The sequence below is a fragment of the Notolabrus celidotus genome, chromosome 13 (genome assembly GCF_009762535.1).
Source record: "Notolabrus celidotus isolate fNotCel1 chromosome 13, fNotCel1.pri, whole genome shotgun sequence".
Taxonomy (NCBI): Eukaryota; Metazoa; Chordata; class Actinopteri; order Labriformes; family Labridae; genus Notolabrus; species Notolabrus celidotus.
This window is the reverse complement of record NC_048284.1, coordinates 8,464,816-8,486,558: the sequence shown is the minus strand read 5'-3', so window position 1 is coordinate 8,486,558 and position 21,743 is coordinate 8,464,816. Positions and strand designations below refer to the sequence as shown.

The 21,743-nt window shown below is 40.3% G+C and overlaps 2 protein-coding genes across 2 annotated transcripts; one reads left to right on the top strand and one right to left on the bottom strand.

The window, feature by feature from the left end:
• The first annotated feature begins 1,556 nt into the window (after window positions 1–1,556).
• Window positions 1,557–12,044, top strand: slc10a1 (solute carrier family 10 member 1). The gene is made up of 7 exons (XM_034699306.1): window positions 1,557–1,773; window positions 2,563–2,649; window positions 4,716–4,828; window positions 8,899–9,103; window positions 9,282–9,460; window positions 9,558–9,757; window positions 11,576–12,044. The coding sequence occupies exons 1-7, from the start codon at window positions 1,579–1,581 to the stop codon at window positions 11,626–11,628; spliced, it is 1,032 nt and encodes a 343-aa protein (XP_034555197.1). The 5' UTR covers window positions 1,557–1,578; the 3' UTR covers window positions 11,629–12,044.
• On the bottom strand, window positions 11,763–21,730 carry srsf5b (serine and arginine rich splicing factor 5b). Its single transcript, XM_034699307.1, has 8 exons — window positions 21,581–21,730; window positions 21,173–21,325; window positions 18,145–18,215; window positions 17,219–17,332; window positions 17,005–17,077; window positions 15,609–15,682; window positions 15,381–15,488; window positions 11,763–13,354 (listed from the first exon to the last, which is right to left on the bottom strand). The coding sequence occupies exons 2-8, from the start codon at window positions 21,296–21,298 to the stop codon at window positions 13,033–13,035; spliced, it is 888 nt and encodes a 295-aa protein (XP_034555198.1). The 5' UTR covers window positions 21,299–21,325; window positions 21,581–21,730; the 3' UTR covers window positions 11,763–13,032.
• Between the last annotated feature and the right edge of the window lie 13 nt (window positions 21,731–21,743).

The window sequence follows — 21,743 nt, the reverse complement described above, 5'->3', positions numbered from 1 at the left end:
CTCCACTTGATGGGAACCAAAGAGTGCACTCTGTTGTGTTTTCTCCTCTGGAAGGGCACAAAAACTGAATCTTATTACATTTTCTAGACTTGACAGGCCCTTCGGAGAAGATATTATGTTTTTTCCACTAAAATGGCAACTTTGGGAGTACAGTAACATGCTCTCTAAACTGGAAAGGCATCCAGTGAATCTACTTTTTCATTTTCTCCACTTGAAATGTACTCTGAAGGGCTCTGTATGAGGTTCAGTGTACTCAAAAGGGCACACTTGAATGTTTTTTCCACTCAACATGCATCCTGAAAGTTGCTGAACCATGTTTTCTCCACTAAACATGCATCCCCAAAGTTACTGAACCATGTTTTCTCCACTGGAAGTTCAAAGAGATAGAATGCTTTCACCTGCATGAAGGGGACCCTTAGGGAATACTTCTATCATGTTTTCTCCACTGGAAGAGCACTTTGATGGGATAGTCCATACCATTTTCTCCAGAGAAAAGGATATCCAGATAGAGTGGGATTATGTTTTTCTACCAGACATGTAAAATGAAAGGCCCCAAATTATGTTGTTATTTTACTTGAAGGGCAAAGAGAAGGAAAACTCTCTATTTTCTCCACTAAAGGCTACTCTTCAGGCCACTGTAACTTGTTTTCTCTAATAGCTGGGACAAAGAGAGAGACACCAATATGTTTCCTCTACCTGAAGTGCACCCTGGTGGACATAATTTTCTCTACTGGAGTGCAAGAACGGGAATGTTATTGCTCTCCATGGGGTATTACTTCTATCATGTTTTCTCCACTTGAAGGACACTTTTAAGGGGATTACTAATTACATTTTCTAAACAGGAAAGGGATCCAGATAGGGTGTGACCTTGTTTTCCTTCATAGACATGTTAATTGAAATGCCATGAGTAATGCTTTTTCTCCACTAAAAGCCACCTTTCAGAGCACTGCAGGATGTTTTCTCCAACAGGAGGGAACTAGAAATGTGCATGTTTCTTTAAGCTAAAGTGCACCTTGATGGGTATTGCACCATATTTCTCTACTGGAAGGACACAAAGAGGATATAATATCATAATCCCTGTCATGAAGGGAAACTCTTGAGGGCACTGTACTGTGTTTTCTCCATTTGAGGAGTGTTTTAGCTGGTATTTTATTTTCTCTATTGTGAGGCCACCCTATAGTGCACAGTATTATGTAACGGCAAGAGCCTCCAAATGGACAATTTTCCTGAAAGTGTATAGCCTTCTATCAAATACCTACAAGGAGCTGACTGTAGACCTCCTCTGTTCATCAAGCACCGGGTAAACCTCTATCTACACTCAGCCTGTCATTGTAGAAGACATTTTAAAAACGTGTTCTGCTGTCGGAGAGAAATAACAAGCAGATAGATCTTCAATATTCAGGGTGCTTAACTCTTGTCATGCTCAAAATATTTGATTGAATAACCAAAGCAATTTAGGTGCCATCTATTGCATTTGGAAAGCGGTTTGTTGTTAAATCTCTCTCTCTGTCTGACTTTGTGTCTTTGTGTTTTTCTCTGCTTGTTTTTAGATCACAGTTCAGTGTGTGCGGCTCCATCATGGAAGAACCCACTGCAGACCCCTGGGATTTGATGCAATATGAGGACTACACAACCAACATGACTCTCTTTAACAGCAGCTATGTTCCCGTTATACCACCTGTGATCAACAAAACCATCAACCTGCTTTTGATAATCGTCTTGACCATCACTATGGTTTCAATGGGATGCACCATGGAGGTGACAAAGATCAAGGTGACTTCAGGTGATTTGTATGTTTGAAATACATGATCTGTGTCCCAATTAACCCTCCTGTTACCCTCAAATGTACTAACATCTTTTATCCTTTGGGTCAATTTGACCCCAACAATTGAAACCTACAGAAACTGATTGTTACCTATGTGTATGTGTCAGGTACTTCATGTTTCTTTGTTAACTACCTAAATAGTCAACAAAATATATTTCAAGCATAAAAACAATTTAAAGCCTTTAGAAGGACTTTATTTGTAAGACAGAACATCAAACTGCTGCAAGTTTGGCATGCTCTCGTCGGCCCTGCCTTGTTTCTATGTTATCAAACGTATGACACAGGATGCATCATTGAACGTCTTTAGAGACATGGTGGCTGGAATTATTATATCTCAATCTAAAGGTTGGCGGTCCCAGCTCCTGCAGTCACATGCAGAAGTGTCCTTGGTTATAGAGACCTCAATATCATCCAAAACACGTGTGTAAAATGTTGATATTTCTTGTTATAAACAGCTAAAACATCCAGGGGTCAAATTGACCCCAAGGAACACCGATGCATCATTTTGTTTTTACAGGAAATTGGAACATATCAACATTTTAATTTAAAGTTTTCCTAGTTGTCCCCATTAAATTAGGAAAATTCATGAAATATGAAGTAAAAAAAACCCCGTTAATCATTAATTTAGAGGCGTTAAACATTGAATGCGGTCCAATTGACCCCAAGGATAATAGGAGGGTTAATGAAAACAGTTACAGTAAGCTTTCTGTGCTTAAATATCATGTTCTTCTTTTCAGAGTCACATACTGAAACCTAAAGGGGTGGCGATAGCAGTGATGGCCCAGTATGGTGTCATGCCTCTGACAGCATTTAGCCTTGCTAAGGTTGGTATAATGTTCAATTCTGATATTAACAGTATGACTATCACACATTTACTATAAACCATATATCACTGGATTAAGAGTATCAAGCGTTGGTGTGGCACCTTTTATTGCATTGTGCTGTCTGGTAATTTTCTACTTTCACACCATAACAATCATCAGGTTAAACTGCTACAGAGTCAAGTTAACCTTGTGTTAAATTAACATTTTAATGACGCACTCAAGGTTAATTTTTTCACCAAGAGATACAAAGTTTGCAGGGAGCAAGTGAGGACAAACTCTCAGAGTGTGCCTGATTATATTTCTCAAATGCTATCAACACTTAAGAATGATACTATACTGATTCACAAATGTATATATAACAAAATGAGATCCTGACTAAATTATTAACCAGACAAAGTGGATTTATGCGGTTTAATTAAGTTTTTAAGAGGAAAATTTGACAGCAACGATGCTAAAACAATGAGTCAAATAATGGAAAATGTTTTGACAACTTTCAAGCTTGTTAATTTTAAAGCTCCTATGAGGAACTTTTTATTTGGGTTGATTTTGGCGCCCCCTGTGGACAAAGTGATACCTCTTTCAGTTTTGCTGGTCTCGTACTGTACATGTGTAATTTGAGTTTTCTGACAAAGTTTGTCATCCTGCTCTTATTTAACAGTCATTAAGCATGAATATTAGCTGTAAAAAAAGGAAGAAAAAAAAGGGGTTTCCTTCACTCCACTATAAACTGCTTCATCTGCAGCCATTCAAAATTATGAGATTGGAACCACCAGTGTTTTTGCTAATAGTCTTGTTCGCTTTTGTAGGTCATAAAAAGGCATATATCTGTTCATTTCAGTCTGTTTCATTAAAAATTACTTACAGGAGCTTTAAATTTAATATAGTTTTGAAGCATAGAAAGAAAAAGTGAACAGGGTAAGAGATTTCGACATCTCGAAGGTAGCTGACCAAACTGATGCTGTGATAAGTTCGCATTCACAGGAGCATCACATCTCCCAAGGTACCCTCTTATTTTGTATTTCAAAACCTGATAAATTATGATGTTATTTATTAAGAAGAAATATCAAATTTTGTTGATTTTCCATTACATCTTTTTTTTTTTTTTAAATCTCTTTATTGGGTTTTCTCTTTTTTCACATACAAATTACAAAAGTCTGAGACATCTTTATCCAATGCCTCAAACTAGCATACAAAAAAAAATTGTATAAATGAAAACCAAAGGACATACAAAACACAAGTAACATAAAATACCAAAACAATAACATAAAAAAAGATTTAAATAGAAATAATACTACAATACAACTTGGAGGATGTCAAGTGCCCTAGATTTTGCTAAGTTATTAATTTTTCATTGGGTTGTTTTTGTTATAGTGGTCCATAAACGGCTGCCATTTTGAGTAAAACATGTTTATTTTTCCTCTCAGGGTGAATTTTATTTTCTCTAACTGCAAATGCTTCATTACATCATTCATTAGAGCTAGATAAATTGGAGGTTTTTTTTGTTTCCAGTTCAGCAGAATTACTCTTCTTGCTAACAGCGTCACAAAGCATATCACATTCTTCTGGTTGTTTGATAAAGAGCGCTCCATAGCATCTGTCCCAACCCCAAACATTGCAAGAACTGGGTTTGGATTGATATGATTCTGGAAAATCTCTGATAATCCATTACATCTTTTTATCAGATTCATGTCATTGCATAGGGAATATCTTGTGGTTTTTGAATGCTTGTTGAATAAGACAAGACATTTGAAATGGTAACGTGATTTTGGACGAATACACTAAGGGATTAGTGGACAACTTGAAAAAAAAAAAATCTAAACTTGAAATTAGAAATAAGAAATTACAGATAAAAAACCCAAAACCCACACAACACATGAATCAAGAATGTACAAAGTAGACTTGAAGATCAGTTTGTCTGGTTCTCTCATATACCCAACACCAAAGCTCTTGCATTGCTTTTTCATCACATTTCACCTTCTTTCCCAAATCAACATCAGATCTGTTAAACATTACTATCTGTGACAGACAGTGGCAGAGCTCTGAAAGATTAATGTTGCATGCCGCAGGCATTCCAGCTGGCTGAAATCCCGGCTGTGGTTGTCCTGATCTGTGGCTGCTGTCCTGGAGGAACCCTCTCCAACATCCTGGCCCTCGCTCTGAAGGGGGACATGAACCTCAGGTACACACACACACACACCGTCTTACATATTATATTCACCTACAAATCTGAATTCAGGAGTTACTTTGTGAGCTCATTTGTATTTCCCAAAAGTTTAAACATTCACATCACAATTGTTCTTGGATTTACACACTTAACCTTAGAACACTAACGCAACAGCTAGTAACACCATCACTAACGTCAGGTATATTTAACCCACTATAATATATCTGATTTATTCACATCAAAATATATCATAGTACAACAATACATTGCAAATTGAAGTACTCCTCTTGTATTTCCCAGTAAAAAAGCACCCCATAAAACACAAAGTATCATAGTGGGACCCTATAAAAATGCTCCAAAACTAGTTAAAATTAGGGAATCAATAATGAAAATTAAGATTTTTTTTTTTAATAATGGAGCTTGGAACTTGTTCTTTGGGCCACCCATTCCTGGGGCATGTGAGCCTTATTAGTGATTTGACAGTCTCCCTGCATCACTGATAACTGTTGGATGGATAAACAAAGAATTTACTCTCAATCACCAACGTCAGGTGAAAATCACCCGAACATGTGCCTGCTGAAAAAAACAGGGATGGTAGAAGGGAAACAGGCCTACCTTGGGTGACATCAGAGAGCAGCCTGAAGCTACCCAGGGACCCATGCAATTCAGACAGCAGCAACACAATGAAAATCACATAACCACAATCGCCCAATGTTAGTGTTCTAGGGTTAAGAGTCAATTAAGATGTCAATGGTGGTCATTACGCCAAAAGTATTCAACATAACAATGGGTAACGTTGTTCTTTTCACACATGCACCCCTGAAAATGTCTTTAATACTCAGGACAGCCTACTACTGACATACCATAGCTGTTATTCTCACATGTCTCTCAAAGCAGGATATTTTCCCTATCCGATTAGAGTCTCAGGAGACGGGACATGACGTTTAAAGTACGATGTGGCATGTTTACCAACCATCCAAGATGGCGGGTGTATTAGAATCTGATACTATGGTGACAGTTTTTTGTCTTCATATCAATACTACGTGTGATTAGATGTAATCACAGTATCAAAGAAAGTGTGGAATAGAACACACTGGCAAGCAGGAAGGAGTGTGAGGCAGTTTAGATGTGTGCACAAAGATCACACTGGTCTCATTATATAAACATCAACACTCATGCACATGCACACTTCCTCATTGTGAATTTTCCTGACGTTTACCTGCTCGCACACATCAGCTAGCTCCGCTTTTTTGTAGTGTCACATTTGGGCTGGTGGGAAAAATTCTCAGTGAAGTCGGCATAAAAAATGTGGCGTTCAAACGTGCAGAATTTTGTGCATAAGATAAGATAAGAGAGTCCTTTACTCGTCCCACAACGGGGAAATTCAAGTGTCACAGGAACAAAGTAGACAGTACAAAAAATATAAAACAAACAAGAACCTATGAATTTCAATTATTAAAAAGTTATTAGCAATTAAAATTGAAATTAAAGAGGTAAAAAGTAAGCATATCTTACAACATATATTTATAAATTATTGGTTATAGAGTCATGTGTGAACACAGCTAATGATTCTTGCTGATCTGAATGTTTCAGGATTGAGTTCCCACTTCAAAGACAGATTGTTGTCAAATGATCTACAATTTAATGCGCATACTGGTCCCAGTTAGAAACTTTAGAGATTACATGATCTATTCTGTAAAACTGGAAAACATGGGATTGTTGTGAACACGCCCTAAGTGGCACACTCATAACCTTCAACCCAGTGCCTGTGCTTTTTTTTTCATGTAGCTGCAGTTGATGATGTTTGCCAATCAGAAAAAGTCTTGTTCTCGATATGCAGCCACGCGTTTCCCATCTTTACGATGTTTAACAACCTGAAGGATTTCACCAGACCGCTCATAAAGCTACCATAAAAGACTTCACTTTTTACTGCTCAGCCTTTCACCCCATTAAACACAGCGTCCCCCATCAGCTGGGACTCTTGTCACGTTATGTTAAACGTGTACGATCTGATTGCTGAAGAATTGATCTGGCTTGCAGTCTTTCAGAATACATTGTTAGCTTTAATCAAAGCACTAATGATAAAAACAACCCTGATTCAATCATGTAAATGGCTAATTTCAGTACCACATACACTCAATAAACACAATGATTTTTATTGAGCAGCATCTGTTACTGACAGTATATGAGATTGTTTTTACTTCCCCAGTTGCACCACTCATCTTACAAATACTATTGTTTAATTAACATTTCCTACAGACTTTTACTAAATGTTTTCAACATACCAAAGCAAAATGTACTTTGTGAAACTTGGGAAACCTGATTCTTACACGAAACTGTCCTTACAAAAACACTTTAATGTAAACACACACACACATTCAAATGACTTGATGCTTATTCACAGCATAAGATACAGTGTAAAGGTGACTGTTCCATGTTGTTTATTAACCGCTGTGTTGAAAAGCAATACATCTTGTAACAGTCTGCAAACATCTTTAGAACATCTCAAATCTGCATGTTGGATGCATAAACAGCGCCCTCTGGGGGTCGAATTGATCATAACACCACACAGACTAAACATGCTTTGAAGTTTGAAGGAAAATGGGGATACAATGTCAAAGTATGACCCCTATATGCTTTGCAACAAAACTTTTTAATACCCTAAACATAAAAAAAAAAAAGAGCCCAGAAAACTTCTGCCTCTGTGATTTAGAAATGTTGGCCTAATGGTGACAGAAGTGGAAACAAACAGACATCAATAAGTCTCATCCAGTACTGAATCTGGTGCTAGGAGCCTCTGCCTTTATGAGTTTAGAAGGCGTAGATGCTCAAATGTGAGCACTATAAGGGGCTTTGCTTTCACTCCAGCTTTAGTGTGAGATTTATGTTCTTGCTATGCTTTTCTCACAACATGACAAGCAACCGCAATAATTAACACCTCAAATACACTTCTAAATGCATCAAGTAATGCCATTATCATCGGCTTCCCTCTCCCATCCCTGGGTGAACTTTATAGCACATGGTGCCTCAAGAAAGTGAGAAACACCCTCAGGGATCAAACACACCCGGTCATAACCTGTTAAAACTTCTGCCCTCGGGTAGGAGAAACAGGACATAAAAGAAAAGGACAAAAAGGCTGAAAAACTGTTTTTATCCCAGAGCAATAAGTGCACTTAATGTAGTAATGCAATATAAAATGGGACTGTGCAATCTTCCTATTCACTGAATGCCTGCCTGTTGAATGCTGGTTGTGTCTCGGGTTTTTATTTATTTATGTTTGTCCATTGTTTTTAGGATTTTTCTTTTTCTTTTAGTACTGTTCTTTTATGCATGTTTTGCACTGAAAGGGGTTGCACCTCAATTTCGTTGTACAATGTACAATCACAAAAAAGATATATTCTATTCTATTCTACATCATTTTCTAATTAATACCATTGTTTTCTAGATTCCTCATTTGTTTATTTTAACAGTTTATTTCAAGTTTTCAATCCATGCAAAAACAATGCAACTTATTCCTCTAAAATCTCAGTAATACAATATACTTCAAAGAAAAGAGAGTAAGAAAATCTAAGAAAGGAACATATTAGCGTTATCATTAGCTTGTGGTAGAGCCAGTATGGTTACAGCAAGTCTGTGGTTTTTAAAGGTGTTTGTATTTGGTTGCAGGCTGCCAGACCTTAAATGAATAATAATCTAATAATCAAAACATTAATAAAAAACACCTTTGTTATGTAGGACACCTGTCTTTTATCTCTAAAGGTAGATTCCTAGGGTGGCCTTGAAGTGCAAATCACAATGGCAAATCAGAAAACAGAGTGGAAAATCAGTGTTTTCTGAATTGCCGTTCAGGGCCACTGCAGCTTCCTCATCTCTAACCTAATTTAACCAAATGGTAGGCCGAACAAAAGGTCATGGGTCACCAAAATAATGTATCATCCTCCCAATAGTACCACTAATCTTTGCAGTCAGGATGAATTTGGACCAGCGTTTTATCACCACTCCTTTGGCAGCACTGATTGAAATAACGTAAAGATACTCACAGTCCATGCAGACGATGCACTCATCTCTTGATTCTCTCCCCTCAGCATCGTGATGACTTCCTGCTCCACCCTGCTGGCTCTGGGCATGATGCCTCTGCTGCTCCTCCTCTACAGTCAGGGCTTCGCTAACCTGCAGGACTTTGTGCCTTACTTGGACATCATGAAATCTCTGGCCATGATCCTCATCCCCTGTGGCATCGGCATCCTCCTCAACTACTACAGACCGCAGTACTCTAAGACCATCACTAGGGTAAATGCATGCATAATGCTGACTCTTTTTTTTGATTGGAGATTACTGCAGAGAAGGAGGATGGTCTAAGGAATAGAACAAATATCAAATATCACTAGATCTATTCTGAAATGATAATAAAGAAACCAAATAAAAAGAGAAATGTTCCTAATTTCTGTTCCTGTCTTGCTGTCTCCAGGGAGGAATCATAATATTGATGTTGGCTGTCTTGGCTGTCTGCATTCTGGTCAGTGTTGGGGTTGGAGGCTCTGTCCTGCATGTACTAGCTCCTCGCCTCATGGCTGTTGGCTCTCTCATGCCCCTCATAGGATACTCCTTTGGTTACATCATCTCCTCAATCTTCAAACTCACACACAAGTAAGTCAGACACACAGTTACTATGTTTGATTTGAACCCCAAGTCATATTCCTTGGCCTAGATCAGGACTTGTGATTGGATCTTTCACACTCTGTAGGGAGCGGAGGACAGTGGCGATGGAAACAGGCTGTCAGAACGTTCAGCTGTGCACCACCATCCTGAAGTTGGCCTTCCCCATGGAGCTGATCGGCCCTCTGTTTCTGTTCCCCATCATCTACGGATGCCTGCAGATGATAGAGGCGAGCGTGCTTGTTGTAGTGTTCAGGACTCATGAATTCTTTACACGCAACAAGAAAGGTAAGACTTGTACCAGGTAGATACACAGAAGACACAGATATTTACAATATATGCAAGAGTATACAGGGTTATTTCTTATAAGCAGACAAACATGGAGGTGTTGTAAAAGAAGTTACAGTTGCACAGACATGAAATGAAAAGTTGATGAATGGTAGAGTAACAAGTAACATGTTTACATGCCAACCACCATGACAGCTATGTTATGTAGTTTCATGGCTTAAGTGGAAGGATAAAGTCGTTCTAACTCAATGTGAAATTATTACGTTTAATTATACAAAACAGACATTTTAATCAGGGATTCTGAATATTTGTGACAGGGATCTTTACATTTCTGAAAACCTGACAAGAATGAAAATTTTGACATTAAGAAGAATTAAAAAGAACAAAATCTAATTTTAAGGCTCATAAACTAAACAATGGAAATATGACAAACAACTTGAAAGAGATTCAAATCAACTTCAGAGAAGGAACAAATACAATCCTAAGCAATAGGTAATGTTTTTAAAAGCGATTTAAGAAAAAACATAAAAGAACAACTTGAGTTGTAAACAACTTTAAGGCGATGTAAGACAACTTTAATGTGATAGAAAACGACTTTTACAAGATGTAAAACAACTTCAAAGAGACGTGGAACAACTTCAAAGAGACATGAAGCAACTTCAAAGAGACATGAAGCAACTTCAAAGAGACGTGGAACCACTTTACCAGATGTTAAAGATGTATAACAACTTTAACAAGATGTAAAACAACTTTAACAAGATGTAAAACAACTTTAACGAGATGTAAAACATCAAAGAGATGTAAAACATCAAAGAGCTGAAAAGCAGGAGACATGAAATAATTCCAAAGAGATATGAAATAACTTCGAAGAGACGTGAAACAATTTCAGAGATGCAAAATAATTTCGAAAACTGTTGTCTGTTAAAAACAAGGCCAAACTCACACGCACAACCTTCTAGCTTCTAAAATAATTGGTCTCCCCACACCAAACCTCACAGACTTAAACCACAGGGCCATCATACGCATCGCAACCTCAATAAAACAGGACATCACACATCCACTAAACACCCACCTCATCCCACTCCCCTCAGGACGCAGGTACAGAGCACTGAGGTGCAGAAGGGCTCGCCTCGGCAAGAGCCTGATCCCTGCTGTTATAGTGAGCCTGAACAAAAGGCCTCGCTGAATTACACAACTCTGTCTGAGTGCTGATGTCTTGGTGGACAGTTTGTTGAGCCTACAGTGTATGTTGTTGTGATTGTCTATGTCTGTGGAAATGCAGAAAGATGCTGTGGAAAAGAATTTCCCCCAGGGGACAATAAAGTCTAAAGTCTAAAAAAGTCTAACTATTTCAAAGCAGAGTTGTAAAGATCAAAGCGCTGCACTTAAAAATTAAAAGTTGAACTTTAAAAAAACCCAACTCAAAGTCATCAGAGATCTAAAACAACTTTAAACAAATTCAAAGAGAAGCAAAACTAAGACTTTTAAAACCAAGTATATTAGATTCTAATCAACTCTGTAGGGGTGCAAAATGAGTACATTCAAGGCAAATCATCCCAAAAGTAAAACTATCTTCAATTTCTGATGTTGCCCAAAGATTTTGAACAAGTAACTGTTATTGTGACTCTGAGTCTTCACCATTTTATTGTTGAAAAAAAAACACATAACATAAAGCTTCAAAGCTCTTAAACTAAAAGTGTTAATGTGTCACACAATGTACTGTAAATGTATGCCTCTTACATTTAATGAAACATTATCTTTTATTAACTGAAAGCTGTTTCATATTATTCTCTATAAACCAACTTGTCTGACTTACAGAGACATACCAGGAGACGCAGACAGAAGAAAAGTCCCCCAGTGGACCTGTGTGATGAACAAAGCTCTTGTGTTTCCAGTTTGAACTGTTGCTGACCAAAGACAGAGCCGCGGTGATGAGGCTCCTGCACTACTTGAAATAAAAAAAAATGTTTGATAGGAAAGAAATGATGGAAGCCAACAGTCATGATTTAGTTGAAATCAGTTTTTATTGTTTACTTCCATTGTCTTCCTACACCATACAAACGTCTGATGTTTTTTTCACTGAAAATAAAATCCTTATGTACAAAAATGTCCAAAAGTCTTGCCTATGCGTTCATTTAAACCACAGTAACATCAGTAACAGCACCAACAGGTACACTTGGAATTACATTATACACTCAAGTAAAACAAAAGTCTGCAATGCTGTACACAAAACCTTTAAACAAAATAAAAGAACATTACAACGCTAGAATAAACCGCATTCTATAAAGTGTTGACTTTATTCCAAATGGAGTTTTTTTACAGCCCCTTTCAAAATAAAACTTCAACAGCCAACTGCAAGAAAATGTAAGATTCATGAAATGTACAGTTTATTGACTGTATAGCTGTTCAACCGCAGTAAGAATGTGCATTATGGTACAGTGCCCTTTATACTGAAGCTGCCAATGCCAGTTATATAACGGTGGCTTGTGTTTGAATTTGAAGCATTAATAAGATCTTTTCAAAGAGGATTAAGAGACTAATTTTTGTTCAAAGTAAAGCACATGCAAGCATCTCAAGGTATAGATATGACAAACACCAGATGTGGTAGGGTACAGTAGGTCAAAATTACAGGAAAAGAGGTTAAAGGTCTTGAGAAAAGTTGCTGATAAGATCAAAACAGGAGAATTGATAAAAAGAGAAGTCATTCGACTGGCAAAAACAAGCAAAAGTATCATCAAAGGAAGTGAAGAGAGTGGTCATATAGCTTATCAAAAGCATCCTAGTGCATATTTAACAACACAGATTCCTCACTGAAGTTTTCAAAGTATAGAGATGACTCGCGTGACAAACCCAGTAACGGTGGGACTGGTTTACCCGGGCGCTTTGGTGATGTGGTGAGAAGCAACCAAGGTGCAGCTAAACTGGACCAAATGATGAGTGAACCCAGAGGGGGAGGAGTCAGAGTGTAAAATCACAAACGGGTCCAAACATGATTACCAAATTGGAGATTAAAGACAGTCTGTTTTTATGTTATTAAATCTGAAATGCCCTAAAATGAAGTAAAAAAATTCAACACCACAGAATCTTTCAGGCTGTGGCAGTGTTTTAAAATTTGAAATACATAAATGACAGCAACCCAGAGGAAAAACATGATAACTAGAGGAAAACTGCGTTCAGAAGGGGGTCATTGGAGCTGCAGTGTGAACTGTTTGGAGCTGATTACATTTCTTGAAGTTGTTCCAGACTTAATTCCTGTCAACATTAAACCACAGCGTCTAGCGTTGGCTGTCAGTGGAGGGGGAACGAGAGCGAGAACGTGAGCGAGAGCGGGAGCGTGAACGAGAGACGGAGGCTCTCTGAGCGGGCAGAGGGGAGGGCGGGGTGGCGGACTTGCTCGTCTTGGAGGACCTTTTGGCCGGCTCCTTTGATTTGCTGGACGGGGAGGAGGCACCACAGGCGGGGGAACGGCTGCGAGAACGGGAGCGATTGCTGGCCTTGGCTGGGCTGCGGGAGCGCCGGGGGGAACGAGACGGAGAGCGACCACGGGATCGGGACCGCGAGCGGGAGGAGCTCTCAGACCGGGAACGGCTCCTCGACCTGGGGAGTGGAAAAGAAGAATAAAAGTCATAAGGATGAGGACAGAACATCTCAGAAAATTAAGAAAACAAAAAAGTATGCTATCTTTTGAGACAGGTGATACATTTTACTCGTGTTTGTTTGTTTCTCTACTTTATTGAAGTGTTAACACGGCTTTGACATGAACCTGCACTCAGTCTCAGCACAGGATGAATAATCAGTCAACTCTCTCTAACAATCAGACTGATGTGATGTAAAAATAGCTTCCCATGTCTGCACAGTGACTCTAAGGCAGGGGTGTCCAAACCTTTTTTCAAAGAGGGCCACATTTGATGTTGTCAGAATACCTCAGGGCCAGTAGCTCCTACTGAGACTTAGGAATCATAAAAGTTATATATGAAATCTCTATTTAATAACAATTGTTTTAATTATTTTCTCAATAAATCAGTAACTAGGTAGTCCTCAGTTCTCCACAAGCCATGTAAACATTAGCAAACTTTATCTTCTCCTGGAGGAAAATGTTTTTCATTAGGGTCGGGCAATGTGAGAAAAATATTGTTTCATTATTTTCCTATGGCAGGATCACGATCTGGATTTCATCACACTTCTTTTTCCTGTGGTTTTTAAGACTTTTCTGACCAGCAGACAACATTTTATAATAAAATAATTATTTTCCTGCATTCTGAACAATTTTGGTGCATCAAATTTAGCCTTTTCTGTACGATTTCATAATTTTGATCTTGTCTTGTGTCGTCTTTTGTGTCTTCTGAACTTTTAGTGTTCATCAAGAAAATTTTCAAATCATGATAAAAACATTAATTTGAAAACCTGTCAACTTTAACAGTTCTTTTGTTTCTTTTTTATTGCCGTCTTGCAGAATTCACAGTGTTTTGGCTTTATAAAAGTAGTCCATATGAAGCTTTTTGAGACGTTTCTGGATTGAATTTAGTTTTGTTTGTGCGCTTGAAAGAAACTGTAAATGTACAGATGATTCAGAATTTGATGAATTTCTGTGCTATAAATAACCAGGGTTCCCACTGTTTTCCAGATATCATTTTCCAGGACATTTCCAGGGAAGTTTTGAACTCTCAGAGATATAAAAAAGTTTAAACTGTGTTCCTGCGTGGTGATATCTATTGTGATCAGTGATGTCTACAACATGCAGTTTCTGTGCAGCTTTGTTCCATTTGTTTTCACTATCAGGAGTACAGTACAGTAATTTAGCTCTCAGCCTGCAGGGAAAGTTGTGAGGCACAGACCCCAAAGCTCACTGCCCGACTCCGCTGGTCTCTTTAACTTAAATATAGGACTCTTTGACTCCTTTCAAGGTTAATTTACCATAAAACATAAACAACATACCTCTGTTTTCTGTGAATGCATGATTATGACCAAGTGAGGGAGAACAGATGTGAAAAAAGTCACGCAGCCAGACCGGTCTGTGTAGCTGTCTTTTCCAGAACAGCGTGCACTCAGCTTTCAATGAATGGGGATGTTTTGTTTTTTTTAATCGTGTCAGGTCACACAGTCATGTTGGAATAATTTTCAAGGACAATACGTGATTTTCCAGGACATTTTACTTTTTCTCTCATATTCCAGTACTGGAAAACTGGTCAACTGTTTTCCAGGTTTTCAAGGACACGTGGGAACCCTGATAACACAATTTAAGATGGAAGCTTGGGGCCATAAATAAATGGACCTTGGGCCGCGAGTAGCTGTACTTTGGACATGCCTGCTCTAAGGTGTTAAATGAACGGTAGCGTGATCCTCTGAAAAGTGCCTTTTAAACACAGTAAACAAAAATCACTACACTCACTCACACAATGCTGTATGTGCCATGGCAAATACTGAATGACATATTTGACGAGATATACAGTTATGGCTATTGAGAGCTGATATTATGGTACAGGATGGAATCATCTTGATACTTGTAAATAAGTGAAACGTGAGCCATCATCTGTTTGCAGCTGTTATTAATCATCAGCTGACTCCTGTAATAAGTATCGATTTCTCTCTTTGGACTGAGTGGAGGCTCCGGCAGAGTACTCACCTCTTCTTTGCTGCTTCAATGAGCTTAATTTTCCTGCCATTGATTTCCTTTCCAGACAGTTTCTCAAGAGCGTTTTTCAGATCACTGTAAGCAGCAAACTCAACAACCCTGGAAAGAAAACAACAGGAGACGATTGAAGTTACACCTTAACTTAAAATGTGATTTTCCTCCAATGATACACATCTTACACTGGGATATTCATTTCACTGATAAAGATGGAAGCCTCACCCTTCGTTGAGTTTGGGGCGATGTGCATCCGCAAATGTCACCTCTCCAGCTTGTCTCATGAAATCTTTCAGGTCCTACATACGTAAACACCAGTTAACTCACGGAGAGATTCAAGACATAACACAAGCTGAGACATTAACAGGACTGATTTACCCAAAAAGAGAGATGGTTAGATTGTCTGAGAGGTCTACAAAGGCTACTGCAGATAAGGAGGGTGAGTCCAAGAACCTATGTTACTGTTTCATCAGCTGTTTATTCAACATTTAGAGTTATACAAGAAATACAGACATAAATACATTTGTCTCAATTTACAAAATGAAACATGTTTTAGAGACTGTGCTATAAGAGGCTGAGTGTTTTAGACAGCTCTGAGATTCTTGGACCCACGGCTCATTACAACTACAGAGACATGACACCAGCTGCATGAACTGAACTGCAGTGGCGCCTCCTGGGCAGCGTTTGGCACTGAGAGCCCCATGGCAACCTCCCCGGCAAGGAGAGCACAGGGCTCGGCGCCGGGACCGCCCCTGTCTCGGCACCCTGCCTCAGTAAAGAGAGTGAACAGGGTGGAAGAGAGGAAACTACTACCTGAGAGCGAAACCCTTTGGGACGGGCCCACCATAACAGCAGATTATATCCACGGGTACCTGGGAGGCATTCACACTCTCTCTCTCTCACGATGTGCGGGAACACCAGAAGGGGGAAGGGAGGGGGGATATCGATCGATCGAAGCCCCTCAAATTAACGAACCATCGATCAATACGCCATCACCATCGACTCTCGCTCTTTCCTCTCCTTTCTCTCTGCCAACTCTCTGTTTCCTCTCTCTCGCTCTCAGCCACACACCTGGCGCCCCCCTGCCTTCAACAGGGGGCGTTGCGAGCGAGCGTAGGGGCCGCCAGCGCCTCTAGTGTGGAGCGAGCGCTCACAAGACCAGCAGGCATCAACTAGGTGTAGGACAGACTGGCTGACAGCACAGGCTCAACCCAGACAGAAGGACCCAGAAGGGGTTAACTCCACCATAAGCGAGCTCTTCCACATGACACAACAGTCAGGCTGGCAAATAAAGGGGTGAAGAATTGGTTAAAATTTGAAAATATGAACAAATTAAGTGTTTTGCTGTCACTGCTCTTTGAGTCATGTTGTAACTGCATAAGATGCAGATTTTAAAAAAGCACTGTGCTTCTCACAAACTAAATGTGGGCCTCATCATTTAAAATGACTTGGACTGTGTAAACATTTTTAGCAGATTTGATGTTGCAGTTTGTACATTTTTCAACATGGAATCAAAAAAACTGTATGTGTATGCTGTTGGTGACAGACTCTTGGAGGATAACATTTGTTGCTTTAGGAGACTTTCTGTCTGTGCGATCAAAAAACATGGAGCGACACTCACCTGCCAGCTGACGCGAGAGGACAAGTTTTCAACAATCAGGCGATTCTCCGTGCGCATGGGTGGAGGGTTACGGCTGAAACAAGAAGAAGGTCGAACATTAAAAGAGGTCAACTGCGGGCTAATTCATGATGAAAACTATGGTAGCAGTTATCTGTTGCGTTTTAACTGATCCATCATAAGACAAGTTAAACTGTGTGTGATTTAGTTTCCTTACTTCCGACTGTTCTGGGATCCTCTGCTATAGCGATCAGAGAAGCGTCCTCCTCCACCGCTACCTCCTCTGCCGCGGCCGCCACGCAGACGCACGCGGGCATGCTCAATGGTCACCCTGTAATTACAGACGAGGGTGAGCAAAAGAAAAAAAAACGTGCTGGATTAAAGTGGCAACAGCTACTACTACTACTGTTATCCAGCTCATCACCATCATCACTCTCTCTCTTCATCTCCCTCTATCCTACTTTCCAACCCCGACTCAGTCTCAGCAGATGTGTCTAACATGAGTCTGGTCCTGCTCGAGGTTTCTGCCTGTTAAAGGAAGTTTGTCCTTGCCGCTGTAACTTGCTAAATGCTGCAAAGTGCTCTGCTCATGGTGGATTAAGATGAGATCAGACTGAATCCTGTCTGTGAGATGGGACTAGATCTTATCCTGTCTTGATGTTGGGTCTTCTGTTTTCAGTTTTCAGTTCAGATGTTTGTTTGTTTTCAACGCCTGCAGCTTGCTCAAAACGCTGCTGCTCACCTCCTGACTGGCAGGAAAAAGAGGGAGCACATCACACCTGTGCTGCGTGTTCTCAACTGGCTCGCAGTCTGTCACAGGATTGATTTTGAAATTGCACTTTTAACATACAAGGCCCTAAATTGATTGGCACCATTTACTTGGCCACTATCCTATATGTCCACAACCCAGTCAAGCACTGAGGTCAACAAACCAGCTGCTCCTGGGTGTGCCTAAAAGTCGGCTTAAAACCTGGGGCGACCGAGCCTTTGCAGCAGCGGCCCCCAAGCTCTGGAATGGCTTGCCACTCCAATTACGATCGGTCCCCACTGCTGAATGTTTTAAATCTTTGTTGACCCATCTATTCTCTTTCGCTGTACAAATAAAGATTGATTTATAAAACTGGGTTCAGTATGAGTACTGACCTTTCATTGCACAACTCTTTTCCATCAAGCTCATAAACAGCATCTTCAGCATCCCTGGGGTCGTCAAACTCCTGCAACAAAGAGAACAAACAACATTTACATCAACATCATTCAACATGTGTGTTTTACCCAATCTTGGAGGCAGACATTAAATGCAAACACCACTGTTCTTTCACATGTACCCAAAAAGGGATGGTATGTGACAGACCATGGTAGTGCGTTATGCCCCATTTCCACCAAGTGGATCAGTTCGGTTTGTCTCGGTACGGCATGCATTTTGTGGCGTTTCCATTGACTAAAACCGGGACAGGTCCCCAAATTACCGAGCCGTACCTTCCCACTTTTTGGTACCCTTCTGTTGGGGTGCCAGACATACCGATCTGACCCCAGAAGGTGGAGCTAGAAACATTTTAGTCCGTTGATTGGCCGAAAGAATAGTCACTTCCTGTGCGACAGCGTTAATGAAGAACAACACATAACCCCGTCATGTTTAAATCTCCAGTGGACTTCGGGAAGATAACTTGCCGAAACAGAATGTTGTGATGACGCAAGCAAAAACCAGCCAGTACACGCCTGTCTGAATAAGGGCCAACATGTCTGCATCCGCTATTCCAGACGGACCACGGAGTGAAAACAATGAAAAGCCCTCTCTTAGAGTCTGTCAGCACACGTTTCACTGAGATCTATTCAGATCCTCTGCACTTCATCACGACTGTACTTGATCCGCGTTATAAAGATCATCACTTGGATGTAGGGGTGTGCCAAAATATCGATGCTATGATATATCGCAATATTTTGTCTTGTCATACGTTATCGATACACTGGCGCCAAATATCAATAAATAAACAATAAATATACAGCCGTTCTAAACAAATTCTCTCACATGATTGTGCTTAGCATGAATAAGAGTGGGTGCTGCGGTAGAGTACTCTTCGAAAGGAAAGAAAAAGAAAATGGTGCAAGGCGGAGGATTAGCAGCAGAGAAAAACACCTAAAAAGATGCACCGTCGAATTTCAAATCTAAAGTCTGGGCCCACTTTGGCTTTTACTGTACTGACAATGGAACCACACTTGATAAAGAGTTCGCAGAGCTTACCGTGGAGGAGAGGACGGTTCAGGACGCTAATGCTAACGTTTTTGTAAGCTGGCAAAGTGTCACTTTGCGAACTGCTCCAAAAAAAAAAGTGAAAGTTAAAAAGTGCAGTCGCAGTGGTGAACTCTAAGTGACCCAGTGACATGCTGTCTGTGTATCGTTGGCATGGAGACAAGTCACGGTATACGCATGCTGGCCCGACCAAAACATATAGTTAAGGAATAACAGTTTGGGGGCCTCAAATAGGCGGCCGGCGGGCTGGCCGGGCGCCTATTGAGGGCCTTTGACAGATACTTTGTTTTACTTAGCTATCGTTCATGTGAAATTGATTGACAATGTTTTGTAATTCCTGTGAAATGGATTCAGTGCAGTCAATAAATTCTGAATTTCTTCAGTGACACAGATACCGTAATGTATCGTGGATGATATTTCTTGCAATATATTGATTATCGCAGAATCGCTGTATCGTGATAGTATCGTTATTGAGGGTAAAATATCGTGATAATATCGTATCACGAGGGACAAGGTTCCCACTCTTTTCCAGAGATAATTTTCCAGGACATTTTCAGTGATCAAGCTGGTATGACAGTCTAAATTGAATTCCTAATTTAGTTCCAAAATAGTCTAATATGTTCCTCTCAGTGGAAGTCTACATTGGCTATCCATGAAATCATCTCTTACATGCTTAAAAAGTATGGCAAATTAATTATAGAACAATGCAACCACAGATGTACAGCACTTCACTTTATTAGTGCAACCAAGTAACAATGATGGCCAACTCTCATCTCAGCTTTCTCTTTTCTCAAAAAATATAATTTAGCTATTAAAAAACAAAAGAGCCAGCAAAGGAATCTGGAAGCTGCCTTACTGAAATAAATAAATAATAATGATCAGAGGATCAGTGCATAAATTGACCCAAATAGAACTGAATGACAAAAATGGCCACAAATGTTGAATGGGGATGTGTTTTTTTAACCTTGTCAGGTTGCACACATTCATGTTGGAATAATTTTCCAGGACATTTTACTTTTTCTCCCATTTTCCAGGTGTTTTCCAGTACTGGAAAACTAGTCAACTGTTTTCCAGGTTTTCCAGGACACGTGGGAACCCTGGAGGGACCTGGTGATACCCAGCCCTACTTGGATGTGGGAATAAAGCTACGCGCACGAGAAACGATCCAGGCCGTGATGGATACGCAGAACGGTCCGCTTGGCGTCAGAAGCGCACAGTGCAGGAGAACAGAGCGCAGAAACAAGGACTCGTCTCCCTGAACCAGATGAGGGGCATGAACCCTCATTGTCCGATACGTTCAATGAGATCCTTGATTTTAGTGAGGTTAGTACACAGTCAGAGACATAAATGCAATGGTAGGGGAGACCGGGGACAGTGTGTTCAAACTGCTGTACAAACTAGCTTCAAGTGTCTGCTAATAAATGGTCTAGAACATGTCTGTGCAACACAAACAGAAAATGCATGGCTTAATCTCAAATCCAAGGAGTGAAATGTTACAACTGTCCCAAGTCTCCCTGCTAATAATTGACACAACACTTTATTTCGGGGTTTCTGTTCCTCATTTTCGGTTTCGGCCAAGAATTTTCATTTCGGTGCAACCCTTAGTTCTTTCACATGTACCCAAAAATATCTGGTATGTAACAGACCTGGGTAGTGTGTTAGTGATCTCAGGTCAAACAGCATTACATTTCAATAGAGTACACAGACACTGTGAGAGCAGCTCGTCCTGTGTAGGCGTGTCAGCCTGGTTGAACAGCATGGCTCAGATGTAGGCCTCACATTGAAGACCGTGATTTCTATTGTGCACCATGACGAATGAGTGCAGTCATATCCCTACAATGTTAAGTATAAATAGTAATGTGTCTAGTTGAAGAGTTGAGTTACATTGTCTGCATTTTGATCATGCTTTTGTACGTGACTCACCACAAAGCCGAAGCCCCTCTTCAGGTCGATGTCTCGGATGCGTCCGTACCCCTTGAAGAACCTCTCCACATCCTTCTCTCTGGCGCACGGGCTCAGACGGCCGATGAAAATACGACATCCACTCATGTTGGTGCTGTTCGTAACGCAGTTTACCTACAACCAGAGACAATGGACACAGTTATGATAAAAGCAGAAGCTAACACCTCCCACTGAGCTGACGAGGAGGTTGAATAAAGGCCCTTCAACGGTCGGATTCACGCGCCGTATGCTACATTCTTTGATAAGCTAGCTTCTCCTTTCCGAGGCCGGTTGGGAGATAATTACAGCTAACGGTGTTAATACACGACGAGTAACGTTACTACACACAATGTAAGAGCAGTGAAGGTTTCTTAATCACAAAGTACACACCTTAAGTCGTTCTCGTGGAGGGGGTGAGTCCTTGCAGGCTGACAACAGTGACCGCAAACTCCAAAATCAAACAAAATGGAGCCTAGAATGATCCGGGAGGGGGAAGAAGACGACCTCACATGACGTATCACGTATGACGTATGACCTATGACGGAGTCGCGTC

What these genes read in the sequence shown, in the direction of transcription:
- slc10a1 (XM_034699306.1), top strand. Translation starts at nt 1,579, where the DNA reads ATGGAAGAACCCACTGCAGACCCCTGGGATTTGATGCAATATGAGGAC. An exon ending in CAGCATTTAGCCTTGCTAAG is followed by an intron (nt 2,650 to 4,715) that starts GTTGGTATAATG and finishes TGCATGCCGCAG; the next exon opens with GCATTCCAGCTGGCTGAAAT. An exon ending in ATCTTCAAACTCACACACAA is followed by an intron (nt 9,461 to 9,557) that starts GTAAGTCAGACA and finishes CACACTCTGTAG; the next exon opens with GGAGCGGAGGACAGTGGCGA.
- srsf5b (XM_034699307.1), bottom strand. Translation starts at nt 21,298, where the DNA reads ATGAGTGGATGTCGTATTTTCATCGGCCGTCTGAGCCCGTGCGCCAGA. An exon ending in CCTCTCGCGTCAGCTGGCAG is followed by an intron (nt 15,683 to 17,004) that starts GTGAGTGTCGCT and finishes TTACGTATGTAG; the next exon opens with GACCTGAAAGATTTCATGAG. An exon ending in CGCCCCAAACTCAACGAAGG is followed by an intron (nt 15,489 to 15,608) that starts GTGAGGCTTCCA and finishes TTTTCTTTCCAG; the next exon opens with GGTTGTTGAGTTTGCTGCTT.